This window comes from Corvus brachyrhynchos, unplaced genomic scaffold (genome assembly GCF_000691975.1).
Source record: "Corvus brachyrhynchos isolate BGI_N302 unplaced genomic scaffold, ASM69197v1 scaffold56, whole genome shotgun sequence".
Classification (NCBI taxonomy): Eukaryota; Metazoa; Chordata; class Aves; order Passeriformes; family Corvidae; genus Corvus; species Corvus brachyrhynchos.
This window is the reverse complement of record NW_008238664.1, coordinates 1,753,421-1,774,541: the sequence shown is the minus strand read 5'-3', so window position 1 is coordinate 1,774,541 and position 21,121 is coordinate 1,753,421. Positions and strand designations below refer to the sequence as shown.

At 40.0% G+C, this 21,121-nt stretch overlaps 2 protein-coding genes across 5 annotated transcripts in view; one reads left to right on the top strand and one right to left on the bottom strand.

Annotated features, from left to right (window-relative positions):
- Window positions 1–6,521, top strand: part of MTERF2 (mitochondrial transcription termination factor 2) — a 9,824-nt gene extending 3,303 nt beyond the window's left edge. Inside the window, exons 1-2 of one of the 3 annotated variants that reach the window (XM_008636386.2) lie at window positions 7–51; window positions 3,697–6,521. In XM_008636386.2, coding sequence (XP_008634608.1) covers window positions 3,708–4,904 — 1,197 coding nt within the window. In that variant the 5' untranslated portion in view covers window positions 7–51; window positions 3,697–3,707 and the 3' untranslated portion in view covers window positions 4,905–6,521. Of the gene's footprint in view, window positions 1–6; window positions 52–3,679 lie in introns of those variants that run through there. The other 2 variants (XM_017737925.1, XM_017737926.1) reach the window with 2 other exon arrangements.
- A 1,020-nt stretch (window positions 6,522–7,541) lies between these two features.
- TMEM263 (transmembrane protein 263) lies at window positions 7,542–20,140 on the bottom strand. Of its 2 annotated transcripts, XM_017737928.1 has the most exons (4): window positions 19,332–20,140; window positions 15,164–15,251; window positions 14,071–14,140; window positions 7,542–10,184 (listed from the first exon to the last, which is right to left on the bottom strand). In XM_017737928.1, exons 3-4 carry the CDS (start codon window positions 14,132–14,134, stop codon window positions 9,898–9,900), a joined length of 351 nt encoding a protein of 116 aa, XP_017593417.1. In that variant the 5' UTR covers window positions 14,135–14,140; window positions 15,164–15,251; window positions 19,332–20,140; the 3' UTR covers window positions 7,542–9,897. The 2 variants fall into 2 exon arrangements, with proteins under 2 accessions (XP_017593417.1, XP_008634607.1); XM_008636385.2 differs by lacking the exon at window positions 15,164–15,251 and having other exon boundaries at window positions 19,332–20,104.
- Between the last annotated feature and the right edge of the window lie 981 nt (window positions 20,141–21,121).

Genomic DNA, 21,121 nt, shown 5'->3' with positions numbered 1-21,121 from the left:
GCAGGAAAACATCCGCCCCCAGCCTCTCCGCCCCCAAGCGGAGTCCAAAGGGTGAGAAGGGACGGTCCAGGTGGCCGGGCTGTGGGAGCAGGCTGTGATGGAGACCCTTGTTTTCTCTGCGCTGAAAGCACCACCACTTGATGACCAGTGGTTTAAATAGTGCGGTGCGTCCTTAAGCACTGTTCAAATGTCTTTCCTTTCCTGGATGTAAGGAAAAGCTTTTTCCCCATAAGGACAGTTGAGCAGTAGAACAGAGAGGCCGGGTGGCTTCCATCCATGGAGGCTTTAAAGACTTGATTGGACAAAGCAGCCTGGATCCTGCAGACTCTGCTTCGAGCTCTTGAGATCCCTTCAAACCTGGGTTATCCTAGGATCCTCTATGTTTTTTTTCTAGAAAGCTTTATGTTGGTCTAGCTTATCTTTTACAATCCTTTACCTCATTTCCACCATTAATGCAAAGCAGGGATTCATTTTTTTTGTAAGTGCAGAAGTGTGAATATTTACTGTGCATTAATGTACAAAACTGCTACCTATCGCTACCCAGTTTCCTTTACAAACTATTCAAACCCTTTCTACACTGCGCTCTTCTAGGTAGATACTTACTCTTCCTGGTTAAAGTTCAATCTAGGCATTCAGTAGTTTCATTTAATTCTTTATAGCCTACTAAGTTTCCTGTAATGAGAATGGTAGTGGTCAGGCAGTCATACTGTTGCCCTCTTTACTAAGAGTTTGTGAAAAATCCAACATGAGTAAAAGTTTGGGTTTGCTCATTTTCAAAAAGTGAGATGTTAAGTCTCAAAGCACACATTCAGAAATTCAAATGAGGGATAAATCAACCAGTTGATCATTGTATCCACTTGCTATAGAAGATCTACGTAGAAGGCTCCTTAAATAATGAACCTTATAGCACCCCTTTGCTCTGTATGTACAAGTCTCTGCAAGTGTGCTAGCAAGCAGGATCACAAGTAACTTCGACATTAGCTCACTTCCTTATTGCTGTTCTTACACTTGGTGGTGAGAGGGTGCTACTGGCAGTGAGAGCAAATATCTTATCTGAGCTGGTTGGGTTTTTTTCTAAATCTCTCAATTGGTTTACAGCCTCAACAGCAATCTAAGTATGTAAAAAGTTACAATGGGGTCCTGCACATTAGAACATGCATTAGATCCAACAAGAGCTTTAAGAGAACTCTGAATTCATGAAAGCAGTTACATACCCTGGAAATGTGATACTGTTATCTGTGGACTTGGAAATACGTCAAGTAACTCCGATATTCTTGGTTTCTATAGAACACCATGACATTCCAATTCATTAATGTTATTTTATATGTTGTATTTTGCATAGGGCTTTTTTACAAGGGCTCCTGAGTACCCCAGTCAAATGAGTTCTGGCAAATAAAGTTTTCCTGTCTTTCACAGTATCCTGTGTTTCTGATGATCCTTACTAACAACAGGGAAAAATCGACTATGATGCCAGACATTTCTAGGAAATGTAAAGCCCCTTTTAAGTGAATATAACAACCATTCCCATGTCAGATTTTAGAAGAGCACAATTTACTATATCAGAACTTTTTAAAAGCTCTGTATAGTAAAAATTACAGTATTTTAAGGGACTGCATTACTCACAAGGCAATTTTGTTTAACAGCAGGATTACACGTTGAAGTAAAAGTAAGTAATGGTTATTTTTCCAGATTGTACTTTGGAAGTATTATTTGACATCCCAAACAATTTTACAACACTTCGCTTTGCTGGCAGCTTCTAGCTGAGCTGAAGCATTAATGAAGAAAGCCCTGATTCTTCAGAGATTTGCTTATTCTGACTGGACCCACTAAACTCAGTAGGACTGCTCAGAGTGCTCAGACACAGGCAGTTGTGTCACTCCTGTAGAGGAGAGGTTTAGTTTGCAGTCACTTTTTCAGGACATGGAAAAAGTCAGCACACAAAACATCTGTGACTTACCTACACTTCCAGTGCTTTCAGGGTTACTGGAAAAAATCACTTGTGCTGGGGCTTGGGACAGCACTTCTGAAGTCACAAGCTGTATGAAGACAAAACCATCAGCCTTGAGGTTCTGACACAAGCAGCTCATTAGGAAATTGGTTTTGCCTTAGAGGTGTGATATAATACTAAAGAACAAGTTATCAATAAACAGCTTCTGTTAATAACATAATTGTGCATATAGGAAATTGTCTTACTCTGTTAGTTTATGATGTAGTAACATAACAATAGTCCAGCTTAGAAGCAGAAAAAAAGCAACCTAAAAGCAAAGGTACACTTTCTTGAGATAAAGGATTTACCTCTAGAAAATATTTAACCTTACCTGGCAACTAGAAAGAGGATCTATCACTAAAGTTCTTTAAACAAACTATGTACTTTCTTAGAAGATGGGCTATAAGGAAAATTCTAGGGCTCTTGTACAGCTGGGCAATAGGTATGTTGGTCTGTTATGTAGGAGATTAGACTGCATGATGATAACAGTATTTTCTCTCCTAACAAAACAAACAACAAAAAAGAACAACAACAAAAAACCCAACAAAAGTAATGTAACAGTGCTCATGCAGGTACCTTTTGAAGCGTGCTATACTTAGGGAGAGGTGAAAGCAACTGTCCAAATGTTCTCACTTTCAGTTTGAGAAGTTTTAAGCATGTTACCAGCAGTAGCCATTTGCAGGAGTACTGCAGAGATCAGCAGTTCTCCCTTTCTCACTCAGTACTTCCAAAGGGTTGTTACGAAAACCCCCCCAGGAAGTTAAAGATACACTTGATGATATCTTTGTTTGACTGCTGCGGCTCCTTTGCCCCTGCAGAGCAGGTGACAGCACATGTGCTATTGGTGATAACTGGGCAGCCAGTTTGAGCAAAGGTGAGGTGTGGGGTTGGCCCTGTGGACTCCAGCACAGCCACACACCTATTCCACAAGGACTCTGCCTACAGAAGAGACCTGGAGGCAGAAAAAAGGCATTGGTGCAAGGGGCAGCTGTAGCAAAATAGGTGCTAGAAGAGGCAGGCGAAGGCATGGAAATGCTACTGTGTACTTGCTTCCTCCCCCAAAATACCAGGGTGCTTATTCAACATCAACTAACACACTCAGCTGGTGAAAAACGCTTACATAAGGGCTCATGTGAGTTTTTTTCTCCCTTAATTATATAAAGAATGATTTTAAAATGAAGTTATGCTACAAACTGCTGCTGAAGCAGCACTGCGTGATGGGTCTCTGACACATGAAAGAACAATTCACACTCCAAATAATGCTTGAGAAGTTAAAGCAAATACATTCATAAGAACTAAGAAAGATTTAAGCTGCCATTTTTGTTAATTTAGTGGGATTGCTGTCAAATGAAATCACATGAATCATTTTTCTCATGCAGCATGAGTGATCTGTAATGCAATGACAATGTTAGCTGCAAGAAATGGCTGACAGTTTGGAGCTTGTATGACTGCAGGCATTTATATGAACAGAGCACTGCCCCACGTCAGGTCTGTTGCATCCATGTTACTGTTCCAGTGACATATCCATCAGAACATTAACCTTTCAAAAATAGTCTTTTCCCCCTGCTTTCATGTGAAACCTGGATTTTGCACCAGTAACAAAAACCACTCTTGAGAGTAATTTCTTATGCCAGTTCTGTCTAAACATGAATTCTGACCATTAACTCATTCCTTAAATGTGTTTTCTTACAGTTGTTGTGTCTCCATAGGACTGACTTCCATGATGTTGAGAGGAGTCGCTCACTGTGCAAAAGACACATTCACTCTTCTGTTGACAAGATCTCAGAGCTGTAACCCGGGACTGAAGTTTTCCTCAGTATGGCCTGACGTAGCAAACAGAAGCTTCCTAATACATTCCAGTTACACAACTGATACCAAGTCAAGAGAGGAAAATAAAAAAACCCTTGAGAGTCTCTACAGTTTGTCAGTTGATGTCACGAAGATACGCAGACTGAAGGAATGGGTCCTTCTCCAGGATGTGGCCTATGTAAAAGAAATTGCTGGTATATTACAGGAAATGGGAGCAGATGAGACCGCTGTAGCCAACATTATAGAACGCTGCCCCGAGGCAATTCTCCACACCCCAGCAGAGATAAACTCTCAAAGAGCTTTATGGCAATTAGTATGCCAGAATGAGAAACAGCTGATTAAATTAATAGAGCAATTTCCAGAGTCTTTTTTTACTACTGACTGTCAGCAGAACCAGAAGGCAAACATACTGTTTTTTCAAGAGCTGGGACTTAAGAATAATATAATCACCAGGTTCTTGACAAGTGCACCCAATATTTTCTATAATCCTGTTGAGAAAAACAAAAACGTGATAGAGACATTACAAAGAAATTATTTAAATTTAGGGGGGTCTGAAGCAAATATGAAGATCTGGATACTGAAGCTATTGAGCCAAAATCCATTTATTTTATTAAATACCTCCACTGCAATCCAGGAGAACTTGGAATTTCTCCAGAAGAATGATTTCACTGACCAGGAAGTTCTACAGCTGCTCTCTAAACTTAAAGGCTTCATTTTTCAACTTAATTCTACCACTATGCAGAAGAGTATGCTTTTCTCCAAAAACGTCTTTAAGTGCAGTGATCAAGAACTAAAACAACTAGTGCTGAAATGCCCAGCCCTTCTCTACTATTCTGTTCCAGTTTTGGAAGAAAGACTTGAAGGACTACTGAAGGAAGGAATTTCTATAGCACAGATTAGAGAGACACCAATGGTGCTGGAGTTGACAACACAAATAGTTCAGTACCGAATTAAAAAGCTCTCTGCATTAGGATATGATATAAAGAGTGGAAATCTAGAAAGCTTGAATGGTACTAAAAAAGATTTTGAAGTCACTTATGGCAAGATACAATCAAAGAAGGAGAGACCTATTTTTAATCCTGTTGCTCCTCTACACATTGAAGATTAATTTGAATACTGTACTTCAAGTTATGCAAAAACAAATTAAAAGGGAAGTTGGTTCTTTGAGAAGAGATGGAACAAAAGCAATCTTAACCAGACTGTAGTTTTATACTGTACTTTGTACAGGAGGGGTCTTAGGCACAGCTTCATTATACAGTGGTAATACTCTAATGCTTTCAAATAATATCATAGAAGTAATAATTATGATAAAGGTTGCTTTTTTCTAAGGGTACCTCAGATGCGACATTTTCTTACCTGATGGGGCATTAACTGCCTTAGGTTTTCAGCTCTGTCACTGCACAGTCCAGCCTGTGGTAGTGATTAGCACAATTTTTATCTGAGGAAGATAGGAGGAGGATTATTTTTCCAGCAGCGTTCATCAGTCTGCTGGTTCAGTATCTTCAGGAAACTCTCTTGGAGTTCTATTCCTTATTGCTGAAGTAGCTCTAGCTCCTGGATCCTGACCTGCAACAGACTTGATTTCTTGGATAGGAAAGCCCTGTCCTGAGAGGGGAGCGGGACATTTTTTTCTAAATTCAGTGACTGCTATGGTGAGGCCCTAGTATGTTTGTGTACAAACCATAATGCAAAGAAACTACAAGATGACAACCTTCACTTTTCTGAGACTTCAAAATTTTCAAAAGGTTTGGGACACGAGGAAATACATTTATTGCTATTGTATAGTTCTTAATCTCTTCTAGCAAGGTTTGGGGATAAGAAAAATTAGGGAGAGACTCAAGTCTCAAGTGACAGTAGGAGAAAAGAGAAAGTCATGCTTTATATTAGGTGCAACAAAACTCTAGTCTGTAAACCACTGGGGATTAAAAATGACTACCAGATTTGCACACAGCTGCAACAGTTTCTAAATATATGGGTGGCACTGCATCTCAGATAACACCATATGACAATTGGCGACAAGTGCTGGCTTTCAAAATAGTAACTATCAGACAGCTTTTAAGTTCTCAGGAGATTTGATTTCTTCTCATTTATGGGCTGTGAATGATAATATAAAATAGTAGTATCACTGACAATCATCTCAATAGAATTAGGATCATCAGTGATTTTATTTCTCACTTTCCTACCTAGCTATTCCACACACATTCCCCCTCTTGACAGCAGAATAAAAACCAGCTATACACCACCCTCACTCCAGGCATTATTCAAGGTCATTTTTAACACCCATTTTGGCAGCAAGTCCAGGCCTCCATTTCTTAAAATGCAGTTTTGAATTGCTAAAGAAAGCTGGTATTGAATTACTGGTACAGAGGGTGGGCTGCAAGATGATGATTTTATGTAGTCTGCCACCTGCCCTTCCCCAGGCTGCGCACTGGGGAAGGGCAGCAAACACCTGGTAGGAGCAGTGCCAAGATCTCAACAGCTGAAGGTCTTACACTGAGCACTCTGCAGGCGACTGTGGATGTGACAGGAGCTCCTGGGGGTAAATGCCACTCGTACAGGAGCGCGTGCAACACTGGCAGGAATTTAAGAAGGGGACATATCACCAGCATGAAGAAACTCAGGCTGTGGTACTAGGCCATGTCTATGCTGACTCTTTCAAAACAGGTTACTGTGTTTTAAGAGGAAACTGGTAAGACAGCCGTATTAAAAATTCACAGGAACTTGCCTTTGTCACTTTCTGACTGTCCTTCCCTGCTCAGCTGTTAAACAGACCACAATATTGTCTCAATTCAAAAGCCTCCTTCCCCTCAGACACAAGGGGCCATTTCAGCTCTCCAAAGCTCTTCATAACACAATGTGTAACTGAGCCAGAGACCTGATTGGTGGCTTAGGAGGAAAAGGAAACCAAGACATAGAACAGTGCTTTCCCTGAATATTTAGTTCTAGCATTTCTACAGTTACCTGTTTTTACAAAGTTCTTGGAACAGCTTATTCCCATCACATTATCTCCAGTGGCAACAGAACAGGACAAGGATGTACTTCCTTAACTGAGTCACAGCCTGAATTATCACAAACTCATTTTGCATTCTGAATGTTTCAATTTCTCTTCCCCTTTCAAAATAAAAGCTTGAGCAGAAATGCTTTTTCTCTACTACCAGATAAAAATTCAGTCAATCCTTCATTCATAACTCTATGCCTGGGACCTGTTTCTGTCTTCTTCACAGGATTCATTTACAATAAAACCTCAGGAAAGCTCCCAGTCACCAAAACACTGTATTGCTGAAATCCTCATCTCTTGTTACTCACAGTGACTGTGGACCAGCCTGTGAGTAAGCCTTTCATTACATAGCAAGCAGTCAGGCATACAAGTTGCCTTCATAAATATTTCCCCTTTTGAAACAGGGACTGGGAAAAGGAAAGTGACATAAAGCTACCACAAAAACAATCCCAAGATGTAAGAACAACCTCACTACTCCCCCTGAAAATTTCAGTTCCATATTCCATTCAGCTCACTATGATCTTAAAAGTGGGTATTCCTAAGCATCATTGATCAGGGGAAAAGAAGATTAGTGCAAAGGATTTTGTGCTGTGTCTGTGCACAGCTTACACACTGAAGTTACACCTTTTGTTAAGAGCTGGTTGGTGCTAAGTAGATACAAATAAAAGACACTCTGGAGCATGGTACTGTGGGAAGATGTGTAACTAAGTATGCCTTTTTCCACAAAGCTAAGGAAGCTTTCAAATGTCTGAAACAGCAACAATTTAATGTTTCACAGGTGCCAGGACAGAAATGGAACAAGTTTTTAAGATGAAGCAAGTTTTATAAGTGAATGGAAAACACACAGGATATAGGACAAAGCTCTTTGAAAACTAAAACCATATGCCATGTAAAAGTTTCAGTTACAAGACTCAAAATAATAGCTACAGGATATGTTAAGAACAAAACAAAATGAAGTGTTGGCAACTCTTTACATACCTAACATTGCTTATCTCAGACCACACTTGTTTTGCTGCAAGTTTCATAGTTTAAAAATTAAAAAATATAATAAAAAAATGGGTTTTCAGAAAAACTATTAGAAAGGGTTTGGTTGAGTGTTGCAAATTATCACTGTGCTCCAAACAGGTGACTCTTAAAGTTCAGTGGCAGCACTTGGGGGACATGGCTACATTGGAAATTGCAGTGGAGCAGACCATACTAAATTACATGCTGCAACTAGATTGCCTCTGATACCCAGGCTAGCTCGTTTCTAGAGCTAACTGGTACCTCTAAGCCATACTATATTCTATGCAATTTGCTTTTGACTATAAAAAAAAGTTAAAGGCTTCCATTTGTTGCATAAACTTACCTCATTACACCCTTGCAGCAGATCAGAACCAAGCAGCTGGTGCATCTAATAGAAGGAGCAGACACCATTTCTTGGGTTTTTTCTCTCCCCACCACCCCAAGTTCCCATGCTTACAAGTATCATGCTTCCAACATATACAATCACTGATATAAAATAAAGTTGTTACAGAGTGCAGTTGAAGTACCAATGGCTCAGACAGACTGGGTGACGACAGTACCATAATTCAGACATGGTGTACTTTCAACACCCATGAACAGAGGACTAGGTTTGACAAGTGATATGTTTCGATTTTTTTGCCTTTTTAAGAAGTCCCCCCCATATATCCTTCTAGTACAACCACAGCCACTGAAAAAGTAAGCGTACAAGTTCTCCATAGAAACACAAGATTTTAGAAAATACTGCATATACAACATGAACAGATGCCTTCCATGGGCTTCCAAAGAGGTTACTTATTTGCAAAGTCAGTACACAAATAAAAGATCACAAATCGTTTCTATTTTAAGGCAATCTCACGCTGTGCCATTTCAAGTGCATTTTGCCTCACACACTGCAGAGGATGTACACATGCTCCCATTTGAGGTGTCAACATTTGGAACCTGTCAGTATACAAATTACTTGAATTTTTTTTTTTTTTAAGGCCTCATCTACCATTTTTGGTTTGCTTTAAATAAAAGTATTGCATTTTACTCAAAAATCAAAATGAAAAGTATAAGAGATGTAGTGAAAAATTCCTTGCATTTGCTTAAAAGAGCAAAAAGCTAACCTGGTGCATCATGGAGTTGAGAGAACAGCTTTGCTAGTTCTTCAGTGGTTTCCAGCTACACAAAGGAATTTCTAGCAAGTTAGACAGTTGTGCTAGACGACCACAAACATCAGCCCAGTTTCCACAGGCTGTCATTTTTTCTAGTGTCTATAAGAAGTTTATTAGAAGCAAGTTCTCACTTGCAGGAGATAGATGCGTATTAAATACACCTGAGATGGAGCGATCATGTTTTCAGTAAAAATTGACAAAGTTTCAGATAGCAGGATTTATAAAGAGCCTAAAGCTCATTTTGTAAACTGCACTGAAACAACAGGAAGTTCTTTACACAGCTTCACCTGGTAAAAGATGATTTTTTTCTAATAAGGCATTAAGTTAGTTTACTCTTTATGATCCTTTCTACCATGTTGTTAAACGTTTTCACTTCTATCTCCCATTCTCATTTCCAATTTCTGCACACCTCCAGTCTCTTTGCTCCAGTCTTCACTGGCAGAATGCAGTCAGGGATAGTTTACAGGCTGCCTGCAAATACAGGTTCATAACCAAGACTGGGTACATCCAACAATGCTTTTACACAGCTGAAGGATCCTTAAAAAGAGGATGTGGAAACCACTGAGAACAGTAACTGGCATCTCATTGTATCGATGGCATCGCAGAGACTACTGAGCCTCTACATTCACATTTTAGTCCAAAACTGCAGAAGACTTACAGTAAATGAATATTCAAATATGTATTACTCCTTCAGATACACTCACTTCTATGGTTATCAAATGTAACATTTCACCAGATACAAAGCTTCAATCTAGGCTCTAATAAATCCTCATACGCTGTGCTAGCCAAGCTTCTTCTGTCCTTTTCAGATGACATCAAGTTACTTGCACAACTTGTTAGAAGATAGTGTCTAAGACACATGGCTTCTCATGGTCCCAATCCTAGCAGATTTTAATGCCACTGACGCAACATTCTGGAGAATCGAGTATGTCTCAGTTTTGGTTTTAGTCAGACTTGTCCTTTTTCTTTCCTGTTAAAGGCACTTTACTTGCAACAGCAGATCCTACAGCTGTAACGCCTCCAGCTACAGCAGAAACACTTCCTTTGACTAGACCCACTCCCACAGAAGGCACAGATGTGACCGCTGTTTTGGTAATTTCCAAGCTCTTCCCTCCAATCCAAGCAACACCCCCAATTGTGGCACCAACAGCTCCCTTTGTGACACTGAAGAGGCCACCAGTCACACGAGAAAGCATGCCAGCCTGCTGCTGCGGGTGGTCTTTGAGTGACCCTAAGGGAACAAACAACAAGCAAATCAATTTCAGCACTAGGATTTAAGCATTTTCAAAAAAAGTGTTACTCATAAGTATTTCCTTTTCTAGCCCAACAGCTATTGCACAGCCTATACTTACCTTGCAGGCTGCTTTTCTTGGATGCTCATACACCACCTAGTCCCAAATAACAAACAACAAGGAAACCAAGAAAAGAGCAAGTGGAACCATAGTGGGCAGAGCTAGGGAAGAAACAAACATGAAATAAAGAGGTGAGGGAGTCAGGAGCAGAAGTAACATGCTTGGAGGAGGACAATGAGTCTAGGAGGCAGTAGGAAAGAAAAATCAGCTCTGGATATACCAGAGACCTCTGTTCAGCCCTGCCAACACATTGACTTTCCACTGCAACACACCTTAGGAGAAGCAGCAGAACAGGTCTGTCCCCAGCACTCTCACTGCTGCATTGGGCAACTTGCATCCAGGGCACAGATTCCGAGAGTCACATCCCAGCACTCGTCTACTACTGGATGAAAACCAGGGTGACCAACTTCCCATGCACTGCCAATGTGTTTGTGATAATGCCAGGACTGACCCAGGACTCAGAATTCATTAAAAAACTCTAAAGGTCAGAGTTCCTATGGGCATGCCTGGAATAATTCCAAAACAAAAGGTGCCACCTAGATGAGAGAATTTCCTACGAAGTTGACAAAAAGGAAAACAAGGATACAGAATAGTGAAGCCCAAAGGAGCAGAAAATACCGAAAGTCCTTCCAGCTTACACTAGTCTCCTATTTAAGAAATTGATACAGATAATAGAAAGGGTAATGGAAACTGAAAACATAAATGACAGCCTTGTACTTTAAGCCATGTAATACCCTTCCTGGTTCATTCTAGGCCAGCAGCTTTCAACATGGAAATCTCCAGCAAACATGCATTGCCAACACAAGCACACAGAGAGCAGAATTTCTATTTACTTACAGAAGGTCTTTAAAGCATCACACTCGGAAGGAAGTGTGCAGAGTCTGCTATAAAATCCAATGTCTACGGATTATTCACTAGAGGATTCTTGTGACCAGACTAATAGAACTTGTAACAAATTTGGTCAGAAACTCTTTCACTTCCACTTAACTGGTTCACTACAATCAGGGTGAAATAGGCATAAAGTTTCACACCACAGAATTTTAAGAGCTGATTTCAATTAATCAGAACTGATGTAAGGAAGAAATGATCCATCATAACTAACTTTAAAAATAGTAAGAGATACAAACAAAAGTAATCTTTATGTGTTTTTCTTTACATTATTTCAGGTAGCCAGTCCTTTGACATCATCTACTCTATTTCACAAGTGTGAATACAGAATGTGACAGCATGTAACTAACTTCTGGTAATGGCTGACACATTCCATTTCTGTCCTGTTTGCACTGTCCACGAGGTCTAGCAAATGCCCAGAGCTGCAAAGTTTTATTGCCAGTTGATTTCTGTTCTAGGATACACATCCCTGGTCTCCTTTTTTCTAAAGAGTATGTTTCCAGAGAGTGCCAGACCATGCCTAAATCTATGGAGGCTGTCTCAGTCATTTAGACATGGTGCTGATAACACCAAGGTTGTGGGCTGATCCCCACATGGGCCCTCCACTAAAGAGTTGGGCTCAATGATCCTTGTGGGGTGCTTTGAAACTCAGAATATTTACTCTGAGAATACTCTGTGATTTATGGAGCACTGAGAAAATGACACAACTTCCCTATCCAGGAGTTGGCTCTACCAGGCTATCTTGCAGTCAGCTTCCCGCTGAAAGGAATCCAAGAACGAACAAGAATTTGAATGAACTTAGGTTGCAAAGGTTGGTGCCACTTGCAAGGCAGAAAATACAGCATTAGAATAGCACTACTCATAAAAAGCAGGAGCACAAAAGCTTCTTCCACACATACTTTAAAGCCTTTGGGCGCCAAGCTTGTTGAGTGTGATTTGAACAAACTACAACTGTTTCTATCTTTAGGAAAAACTGGAAATTGGTTTTGGAATTGAGCCTTTCCTCTAAGGAGTATTTTGGCAGCCTAGTCTGAGAGATGATCTTGCCAGCATTGAACTGGTATCCTTCCATCCACATTTTGGCCATCTTTCTATGATGGTGTAAGTGTATCACGTATAAGGCCTTGCCCAACATTCAAAAGGAGGTTGTTTTTCAATGGTATTCCAGTATTTTAACTAAACTCATAAGGCTTGAAGAGTACATGTGAACCAGAACCAAAAGGAAAAAGCCTCTTCAAGGATGGAGTTTACATTAAGATGAGCTGTGCTTCATTCTACTCCCTCTAACTACACCAATTTTCTCCATCTAATTTAGACTTCATATTCAAACTGGTTATTGTCATACTGAAAGAAAACTGTGCAGAAGAAAATATGTCTTAGCTGCTCACAAATTTGAAATAAAACTTTGGAATAACCAGTGATGATCAAATTCTGCTGTTATGCTCTGAATCTGGAAAACCTAGTGAATATTCTAGGAAGATAAAAAATACCCACTTGTTTCACTGCCTTAATAAAAAAATTGTTCTAGTTTTCAGACCACTGTTGACTTTCTACACATGATGTTTACCATGTATAGAACACAATTAAATCTTTAAGGCAAAAAAACCCCTAAGAACTAAGCAAACAAAACACAGCCTTAAAAATTAGACTTGAAGGTAACACATTAAGGTATAGTTTCCAGTCTGGCATTTGCTAGCAGAAATGCTTCTGGGATCTTAACACCAAAAGAGCAAGAGTTTCTGTCCCCACACCGTGCTACTATAACAAGTTCAAGTATAACAGAGCTGAAGAAGCACTGTGCCATGAAAATCTACTTCTCCCTTTCCTCTCATCTTCTTCTGCTAGTGTTTCCTGCCTAATAGTTGTCAAGAATAGAGTGAGTTATTCCACTTCAACCCTTTCTGCTACAGTTAATGGATAATTCTGTCGTTCAAATGAAGTAAATTGTTTGGTTATACAACATATAAAAGATAAGGTGAAAAAAAGGCAGACCAACAAACAGAACTTTAAAGGGCCATTATAAACTGAAGAGCAATGAACCAAGAGGAATCATGACTCACCGACCTCTACATCCAACACATTTGGGTTTTAAAGCAGACAGAACACAGACAACCTATGTGCCAAGAACGGTTTTTGATCTAGTATGCTTCCAGTCACATTATGCAAACAGGACTCTGCTCAATCCTGCCAGTCCACAGCTTGGAAGAAACTCTGCTCATTTGCAACTGCATTTCCTCTGCAGATCTAATAATCAGCTTAATATTCAGTTGGTTCAGGGGACCATGACGTCACTTCGTTAATGAAGTCAAGTGCGTGCTTGTTTTTATGAAACTGTGAGATTGTGAACAGTTAGAACCACGGTTAATTGTATGATGGAAAACAGTCTCCAGAAGCACTGTGAGATTGTGAACAGTTAGAACCACGGTTATGTATGATGGAAAACAGTCTCCAGAAGAAGTAATGAAGTTCTATATATTTTTAAACACATCTTGTATAAAAGTCACATGCATTATGAACACAGCAACGTGTCCAAAAATGAAGCTGGGCTCTTTCCATCTCACATAATGAATAGAATAAATAAATACCCATTAGACCAATTCATATCTCTGGAAACTAATCTGCAAATTAGGTCCTTCAGTAACTGCCCATCTTCTCTATAATTTATAGGTACAGTTGTTTACTCAGTTATATTCAGTGGCCTTTTTGTAATCAGGATAATGCAGAAGTGAACAATAATCCAGGCCTATCTCATCCCAGGGATGGTTTGTTTACTGTTACATAAAAGAAAGTTAAAGTGTTCAGCTTGCAGATGCATTTCTTTAAGAGAGAACTGAACTTCTGAATAATTTACTTCATATCATGAAAACTAATACATACCTTCTGGTGGTTCATCATGAAGGTATGATGGGACTTCCTGTTGACTTTTGTCCATTTGATTCATTATTGCCTAAAAAAAGAAATTCACATGTGCTATACATATTTCCCAGCAAAGCATAAATGTAATCCATTAATCCAAAATTCAAGTAGCTTAAGTTCCACAAAGAGAACTTCTTTTTCATTATTAGATAAGCTAGCAAGTCCTGTCAAACTGCTCCTATTTTTATTATCAGACTCTGCTTTTGCATTCTTAAACCAGACTCAGTACTTGAAAAAGGTGCTCTCCACCACATCAGCAGTCACACCATCAAGTGCATCTCAAAAAAAAAACCAATCAGGAAGACAACAATCAGGAAAACAAAACAGCAACTGCTATACAACAGCTTATGTTTAAGTACTGAAAAAGTAAAGCCTAGTGATCCTAGAGGTGGTGGCCACTAGAGAAACAACAGCAGCATGCTTGTGAGATCTGCTGATACCTGGAAAGCTGTTTAAAAGTCCTTGTAGCATAATTTGAACAAATGCCATGAAAACAAGATGGAAGAACAGCAACAGAAACACACAATTTATCTTGTCACAGAACTGCATAAATGGTGCAGTGACAGCAGCAGAACTAGGCTGTTTTAACTCTACACAAACTTTCCAATGAAAAGGTTTCAGAAAAGATTTTTTTACACCAGAAGCAGTTTACTAGAGCAGTTCTAGAGCAGCAGTGCCTGACAGGGGAAGCATAGGAGAAAGCTCAAATCAGCAGCTCTGCTTACAGAATTTTTCCTCTGGAGTGGAAGAAAGTAATAACCAGTCCAGGTTTCCTTCCTGCTTTCCTCCCCCACCAAAGCATGCTTTGATATTAAGTCCTGCCTCCTCCCCTGAATCTTCCTGCTAATCTTGCTTTCCCTCCTGAGCAGGAACCAAGGTCAGAAAAAGGAAAAACAAGTCACATTACACCAATCAGCATCCTTCTCTCTTTCTGCCATTGACCTCTTAGTTCTCTTCCCTCTGCACAAGTCTTTAAATAATTTAATTTCTTCCAGGAGTCAACAAGCACCACAAAAATTCCTACTTCTCTTGCTGTGCTCAGATCTCTCTGTACCTCCTCTGGGTGAGAAAGCAGTGGTTGGGATCTGAAGAAGGAATGCGGAGGCAGAAGCAGGTGGGAAGACTCATCTGGAAAACAAGAGCTAAAACCCTCACAGTATTATTATGAAGTTAAAACATCACAGTAAAAACTGGCACCCACATGCTAAATCATAGATCTTTGGATGAGAAGCAAGCCTAAATTGAACATTAAAGAGTCCTCCCAATCAGCACTAAGGGTATCAGTTTAGGGCTCAGAAAACACAGTACCTTTACACAAGAAGCTGAACAGGAAAGCAAGCAAAAATACCTACTACCAGGATGGCCAATTTGATGGAAATGCTGAACAAGTACCACTGAAAAGCCAGACATGTGAACATGATAGCTAAGAAACAGGAAAGTATCATATGATATCCCAAGTTGAGAGGAAACCACAAGGATCACTGAAGTCCAACTCCTGGCCCTGCACAGGACAGCCCCAAGAATTACACCATGCACCTGTGAGTGTTGTCCAAATACTTTTTGAGGTCTGTCAGGCTGGTGCTGTGACCACTTCCCTGGAGAGCCTCTTCCAGTGCTCAACCACCCTGTGGGGCTGCCTTTTCCTAATATCCACCCTAAACTTCCCCTGACACAGCTTTATGCCATTCCCTGTCACTGGTCACCAGAGAGATCAGTGTCCACCCCTCTGCTTCCACTTGTGAGCAAGTTGTAGAGTAGCAACACAGCAAACTGGGAGACTAAAACACATGAGGGCTAAAAGACAATTTTTAAAAGTATCAATTATAGAACTCCTTGTTATTTTATTTAATCACAAATAAGGGGGAAAAAAATTTAAAAAAAGAACCTGACCAATCACAGGAAGCGACTGAAGGCAATCAGGCTCTGGAAAAGGACCTGATTCAGATACTACGTGACATCTTTGCATTCATCTAATGCAAGCTGGAAGAAATAAAAGGTTATCATCCTCACTGTGTGAAGTCACATGTAGGTTTGTTGCTTTTTTCCAACTTGAAATAATAAAAAGCACTGTAAGAAAGAGCAGACAGAAGAAACTGACAGGCCTGACATTATTCAATCAAAACATCTGTATCAAGATGAAGCAACTATGTTCCTAATTAACATGTGGCCATTTCAGTCATGAAGATGATTACTCTACTAGGAATGTGGAAGGAGTTTAACCACTTCCTTAGGGAAAGTCCTAAAGAGAGTAAAATAAAAGTCAGAGCCTAGCAAGTCTTAATTCAAACAAAGGAATAAAAAAGTGATCAAAACAGTTCTAAAGCAGACTCAATGGAGACAAATGAGTAAAGACAGAGGTAAATTATTTTTTTATAAAGAACTACCTCCACCAATTTATTTGTATCTAGACAGCATGTAACTCCTAAAAGAACACCAGATAAAATTGCTTGTTTGAGCTTCCAAAATGTTTCTGTCAACAATTCCATATAAGAGATTCAGAGAAGTTATCTAATCTTAAGAGGACAGAGAAAACACTGTCAGGGATTACCAACAAGTTTAGAGGGGAGTTGGAATAAGTTACCAGTTTTGGACATAGGCATAACACTAGAAAGAGTCACAAGACTTCACACAAGGTTTAGTATTTTCTGCTGTTAAGAAGGTACCGGATACAGCAACCCCAACAGCAGATACAGCCCAGATGAAGCCCCTAGAATCTGTTGTACACGACATAATATCAGTAGTTAATTAAGATAAGACTTGTCCAATAGAAAGAGTTAGAGTAAGACTGGCAGACAAGACAGGTAAGGGAAGCTTTCATAAGTCTCCACAGTCTAGCTTAGACTGTCAGATTTGGTTTCAGTTCCTGCAAAGCTAAATGAGCAAAGCAATGTATTGGCAGGGGAATTTCACAGCAGAGTTTCTAGTCTAGTTAAAAAGTATATTAGTATAAAAATAGCAGCACATGTCAAATCACAGCACTATATACAAAGAGTGGTTCAGATTAGGCATTCTTTCCCATTACCTTCCATAGAACTTCGAAGTTACATAATTCTTGACCCCAAGCTTCTCCTTAAAAGTCAGACGGGAATACTACACAATACATATAACTCACATGCAATGGTTTAACACCATTGCAACAGAAATATTTCACTCACTCACAACTACAAAGACCCCAGTGGTCTATCTTATCTTGTGCAGCCCAGGCACTGGCAACCAGCTGCTATCAGACCCCAGAATTCAACAGAGAACTACACATGCCTGAGAACAGCAGCTAAGGCAAGTAAGTCACTGTTGGTAGGACTGAATTTGTTCTACACAGAAGGGAGCCTTCAGGGGTTTGCAGACCAGAAAGTTGAAAACTACTGTATGATGGGTGGTTCTACAGATCCTAGAAGCACTCCAGGGATGCTAGGTGGGTGGCTGGACTGGATGATCTTGAAAATCTCTTCCAACCTTGATGATTCTATGATGCTGCAAGAGATGTGCCCAACCAGCCTGTGCTAGGTTTTACTCACTGTTCTATATCATCAGCGCAAGTGAAAACCGAATCACATCACTGTCAGAAAAGGCTCACAGCCTGACCCAAAACACAGCTTGGCACATAAGACCTCACAAAGCACAATTCAGGTCCTTTTGTTTTTCTGTAGAAGCTCTCCAGGGAATCACAGAATCAAGACCAAGATACAACAAAGGACTTCTACAGAAAATTTTCAAATATCTACGTTCCAGTCTGCATTAAGCATACTGGTATCCAATTTAACACATCAGGAGACTTGAAAGACTCTGAAAAGTGATCCAAAAATTCTGTGTGCTAAACAAGGTGCAGCATATCTGGTGAACAGGATATGCACAGGAGCATGTTTTAAACCTGGCTCCCCTCCAGAGATTTAAGATGAGTATTTCTATTGACTGGAGGTCAAAGGCCTGGAATAATTGCTTGGTGGCAGATTACTTCATCCAGCCTTCAGAGCAAGAGGGCAGGAATATAACTTTTATCTTCAAAAACTGGAGACAGAAAAACAGAAGCCACTCACCACATTTTACATAATACCATGAAGGTGAAAGCACTCAATGCCTCCTTTGACTATTAAGATCTAGGCCTGTATGCCCTGCTTTGCATCAGAATCCTCTGGTCATGAGACTGCAGTGTATCCTAAGGGATGATCCTGTTCAAGATTTCTCCTGAAGATGCATCCCCACAAAGAAGAAGAAAGCAAAATTCATGAGACCCAACAGAGATTACAACTCAGCTAAAATCGAAAGCAGTGACATGGAGATGCAAGTGTAAGACTTTTGCACAGAGTTAAGTCATTCAGACATGATATAGGTTAAGGAACTCTGGAAGCTTGGAAGTTGCAGATTCAAAGTCCCCACTGTGCACTGAATCATTAGTCACAATGATTACCAGTACCGCAGGTGTATGCAACAAGGCAAAGATTTATCAGAAACCTGAACTTTGGAACTCTTCTGATATGTTTTTCAGAATCTTCTTCAAAGTACAGTCAGACTGGCCAAAGAAAAAGGGAAGAATAAAGCAAGCAAAGAGATCTTTCTTCGGCATTTTCATCCTGTGATGCCAAATTCACTGACACTTGTGTCACTGCAGAAAAGCCTCCAGCTTCATTTAACATCTTCATTAAATGATGACATGGAATGAGGCAGGATCTCCATGAGGCCCAGCAAAACTCATAGGGACATTCATGAAGCAGAAACCTATCATATCACTGGCACACTCCAGTTTCCTTCTTCATCTGTGTTTTCTCATGTCAAGAAGTGGAAGCAAACCCAGCTCTTAAAAGAGATTTCAAACAGGGATAAATGTAAACTACCTCTTGGAGTTTTTTCCCCTGTATGCTCATGAAGATACTATTCATTCAAGAGATATGGGATAACTTCTCATCTTTCTTAAAAACACACTAAAATAAATTATAGCCTTCACATGAAAAAGATTTAAAAAATAAAAATGGAAGTCACTCAACTGATTTGAAAGAAAACACACTTCCATATTTACAGAATACAAAAGACATAGAAAGCTGAACTGTTTTACCCTGTTGTAAAAAAATAAAAAAGAAATTGTTTAGAAGAGGGTTTTTAATTCAAGAGCTATTTGTAACATTAACAGTGTTATAAGACCCTGAATGAAAGCACCAAGAAGCTCTAGAGGTAATGGCAGAGCTATACATACATTCACATCAAAGCTGATTAAAATAAAACTTACTCACCAAATATATTCCTTTGTGAAGATTTCTAGTTAGTTGTTTCCACAAAAGTATTCTGCGTACACCTATGAGAAAGGTAGAAGGTTAATGACATTTTATGGAACAGCAACTGTCACACACCTGCCATGGGTGTACAGTGGGAATCAGGAATACAAATCCCCACAGTATGGAGGAAGCACACTTGGTATGGCCTTAAGATACCACATTTTTAGAGATTTATGTCACCAAAGCACCAATTCCTTCTTGGCAACAGAGATAATTTTACTTGCTCTGTGTGCTGCCATGAGGATTGCTATGAAGCACAATAATCCATGCTAAGACACAAATGCTTCTTAATGAGCCTGCAGTTCTTGGACAGTAATTTGTGTAAAGTTTTAGCCTTCCATTGAGAAGTGGGCTCTAACCATTGCAGACGTGTAACTTCCCGAGTTTTAGCGGATGCTCTCGGTGTCTTTCTGACTTTACAGACAAAAAGCCCTTCTGTCTCAGCACAGTAAACCTGGCCCAAGCAGCAGGCAGTGAAAACTGGCTTGTTTCAATGCCACTACTCAGATATTTGTGGGTAGCAATGAAACGACCCAAGGATGGGGCCAATTTCAGCCGGCAGCTTAATGCTGCTCCAGACAGCAGCCGCCAGTGCTGGAACTTCTCACCTGATAGAGCTGCAAACAAACCCATCTCCCTGCCTTGTTCCACCACAAAAGAATTTATCTTCCTTCTGGCTACCAGCTATGCAGTTAGAAAGCCAGGCTACAGAGCTGATGGAAAACAAACAACCCTTGCCACATGCATTCCCCTCTTTCAGCAGCTACAGCAGATTTCTGAATGAACCTGATGTATTTCACATACACAGAAAAAAAATATTTGTAGGTATGATAGTTAAAGAAATAAATTTTTGGAAGAGCAACAGTGCTGTGCTCTCCAAATTAAACAAGGAAATAAACATGAAGCCAAAAAAGGTAATCCCATCCATGGCTGCTCTTCAGGGTACTGCTTCAGCTGCACAAGCGACCCCTCACTATCAGCTTCACTGCCTTACTCCTTGGATTAGGGCTTGTAACATGTCACAGGTAAGTGTGCTCAGTGCTCTTAGTTCTCTCAGACACAACCCTCAGAGCGCAGCCAACATGGAAATGTGTGCTTCAGTTTGTTACTGCAGGGAAGAGAGTTGACTGAGCTTCTGCAAGAAGAGTCAGTGCTAACAGCACTAAAGTAAAAAAACAAATCCAGGCATGTAGAAAGCATGTAGCTAAAAACCAAGAGCACAGCGAGTATTTCAACAAGCCTTCTGTTTAAAATCCAAGTTTCAAAATTCTGATTTATATACAAAGCAAGAGTGGATTGGAAGCAAGTATGCCCACTTCAAATGAAAAAAAGACTGCATTCAAGTGAAGACCCCAAGAAGTTGATCAGAAGCTTCCAGGTGTGAACCATGACTTACTTCCAAGCCTACAGCAGGCAGACAACTTCCTCCAAAAGAAGTTGCCATAAGTAATGTACATAACAAGCTCACAGCATGCAGGATACCGAACACAGCTGGGAAGGTAATGCAACATATCAGTATTAGAAACCAAACACACACACCATGATTAAAAGCAAAAGAGAGGTATAATATCTCCTGCAAAAAAAGCCCTTAACTCTGCCCAGGACATTACTATATCATATCTACCATGGATGGAGAATCCACTATTTCTCCATCACTGTCAACTAAAACATAGATAGGGTCCAGAAAAGGCTCTAGGGAACACCTGATGTTGGCAATCAAGTTTTCTTTGATGCAATGATTTACAAGA

Coding starts and splice junctions, on each gene's coding strand:
- TMEM263 (XM_017737928.1), bottom strand. CDS start 14,134: ATGAATCAAATGGACAAAAGTCAACAGGAAGTCCCATCATACCTTCAT. Junction 10,185..14,070: donor TCATGATGAACCACCAGAAG/GTATGTATTAGT, acceptor TTGTTCCCTTAG/GGTCACTCAAAGACCACCCG.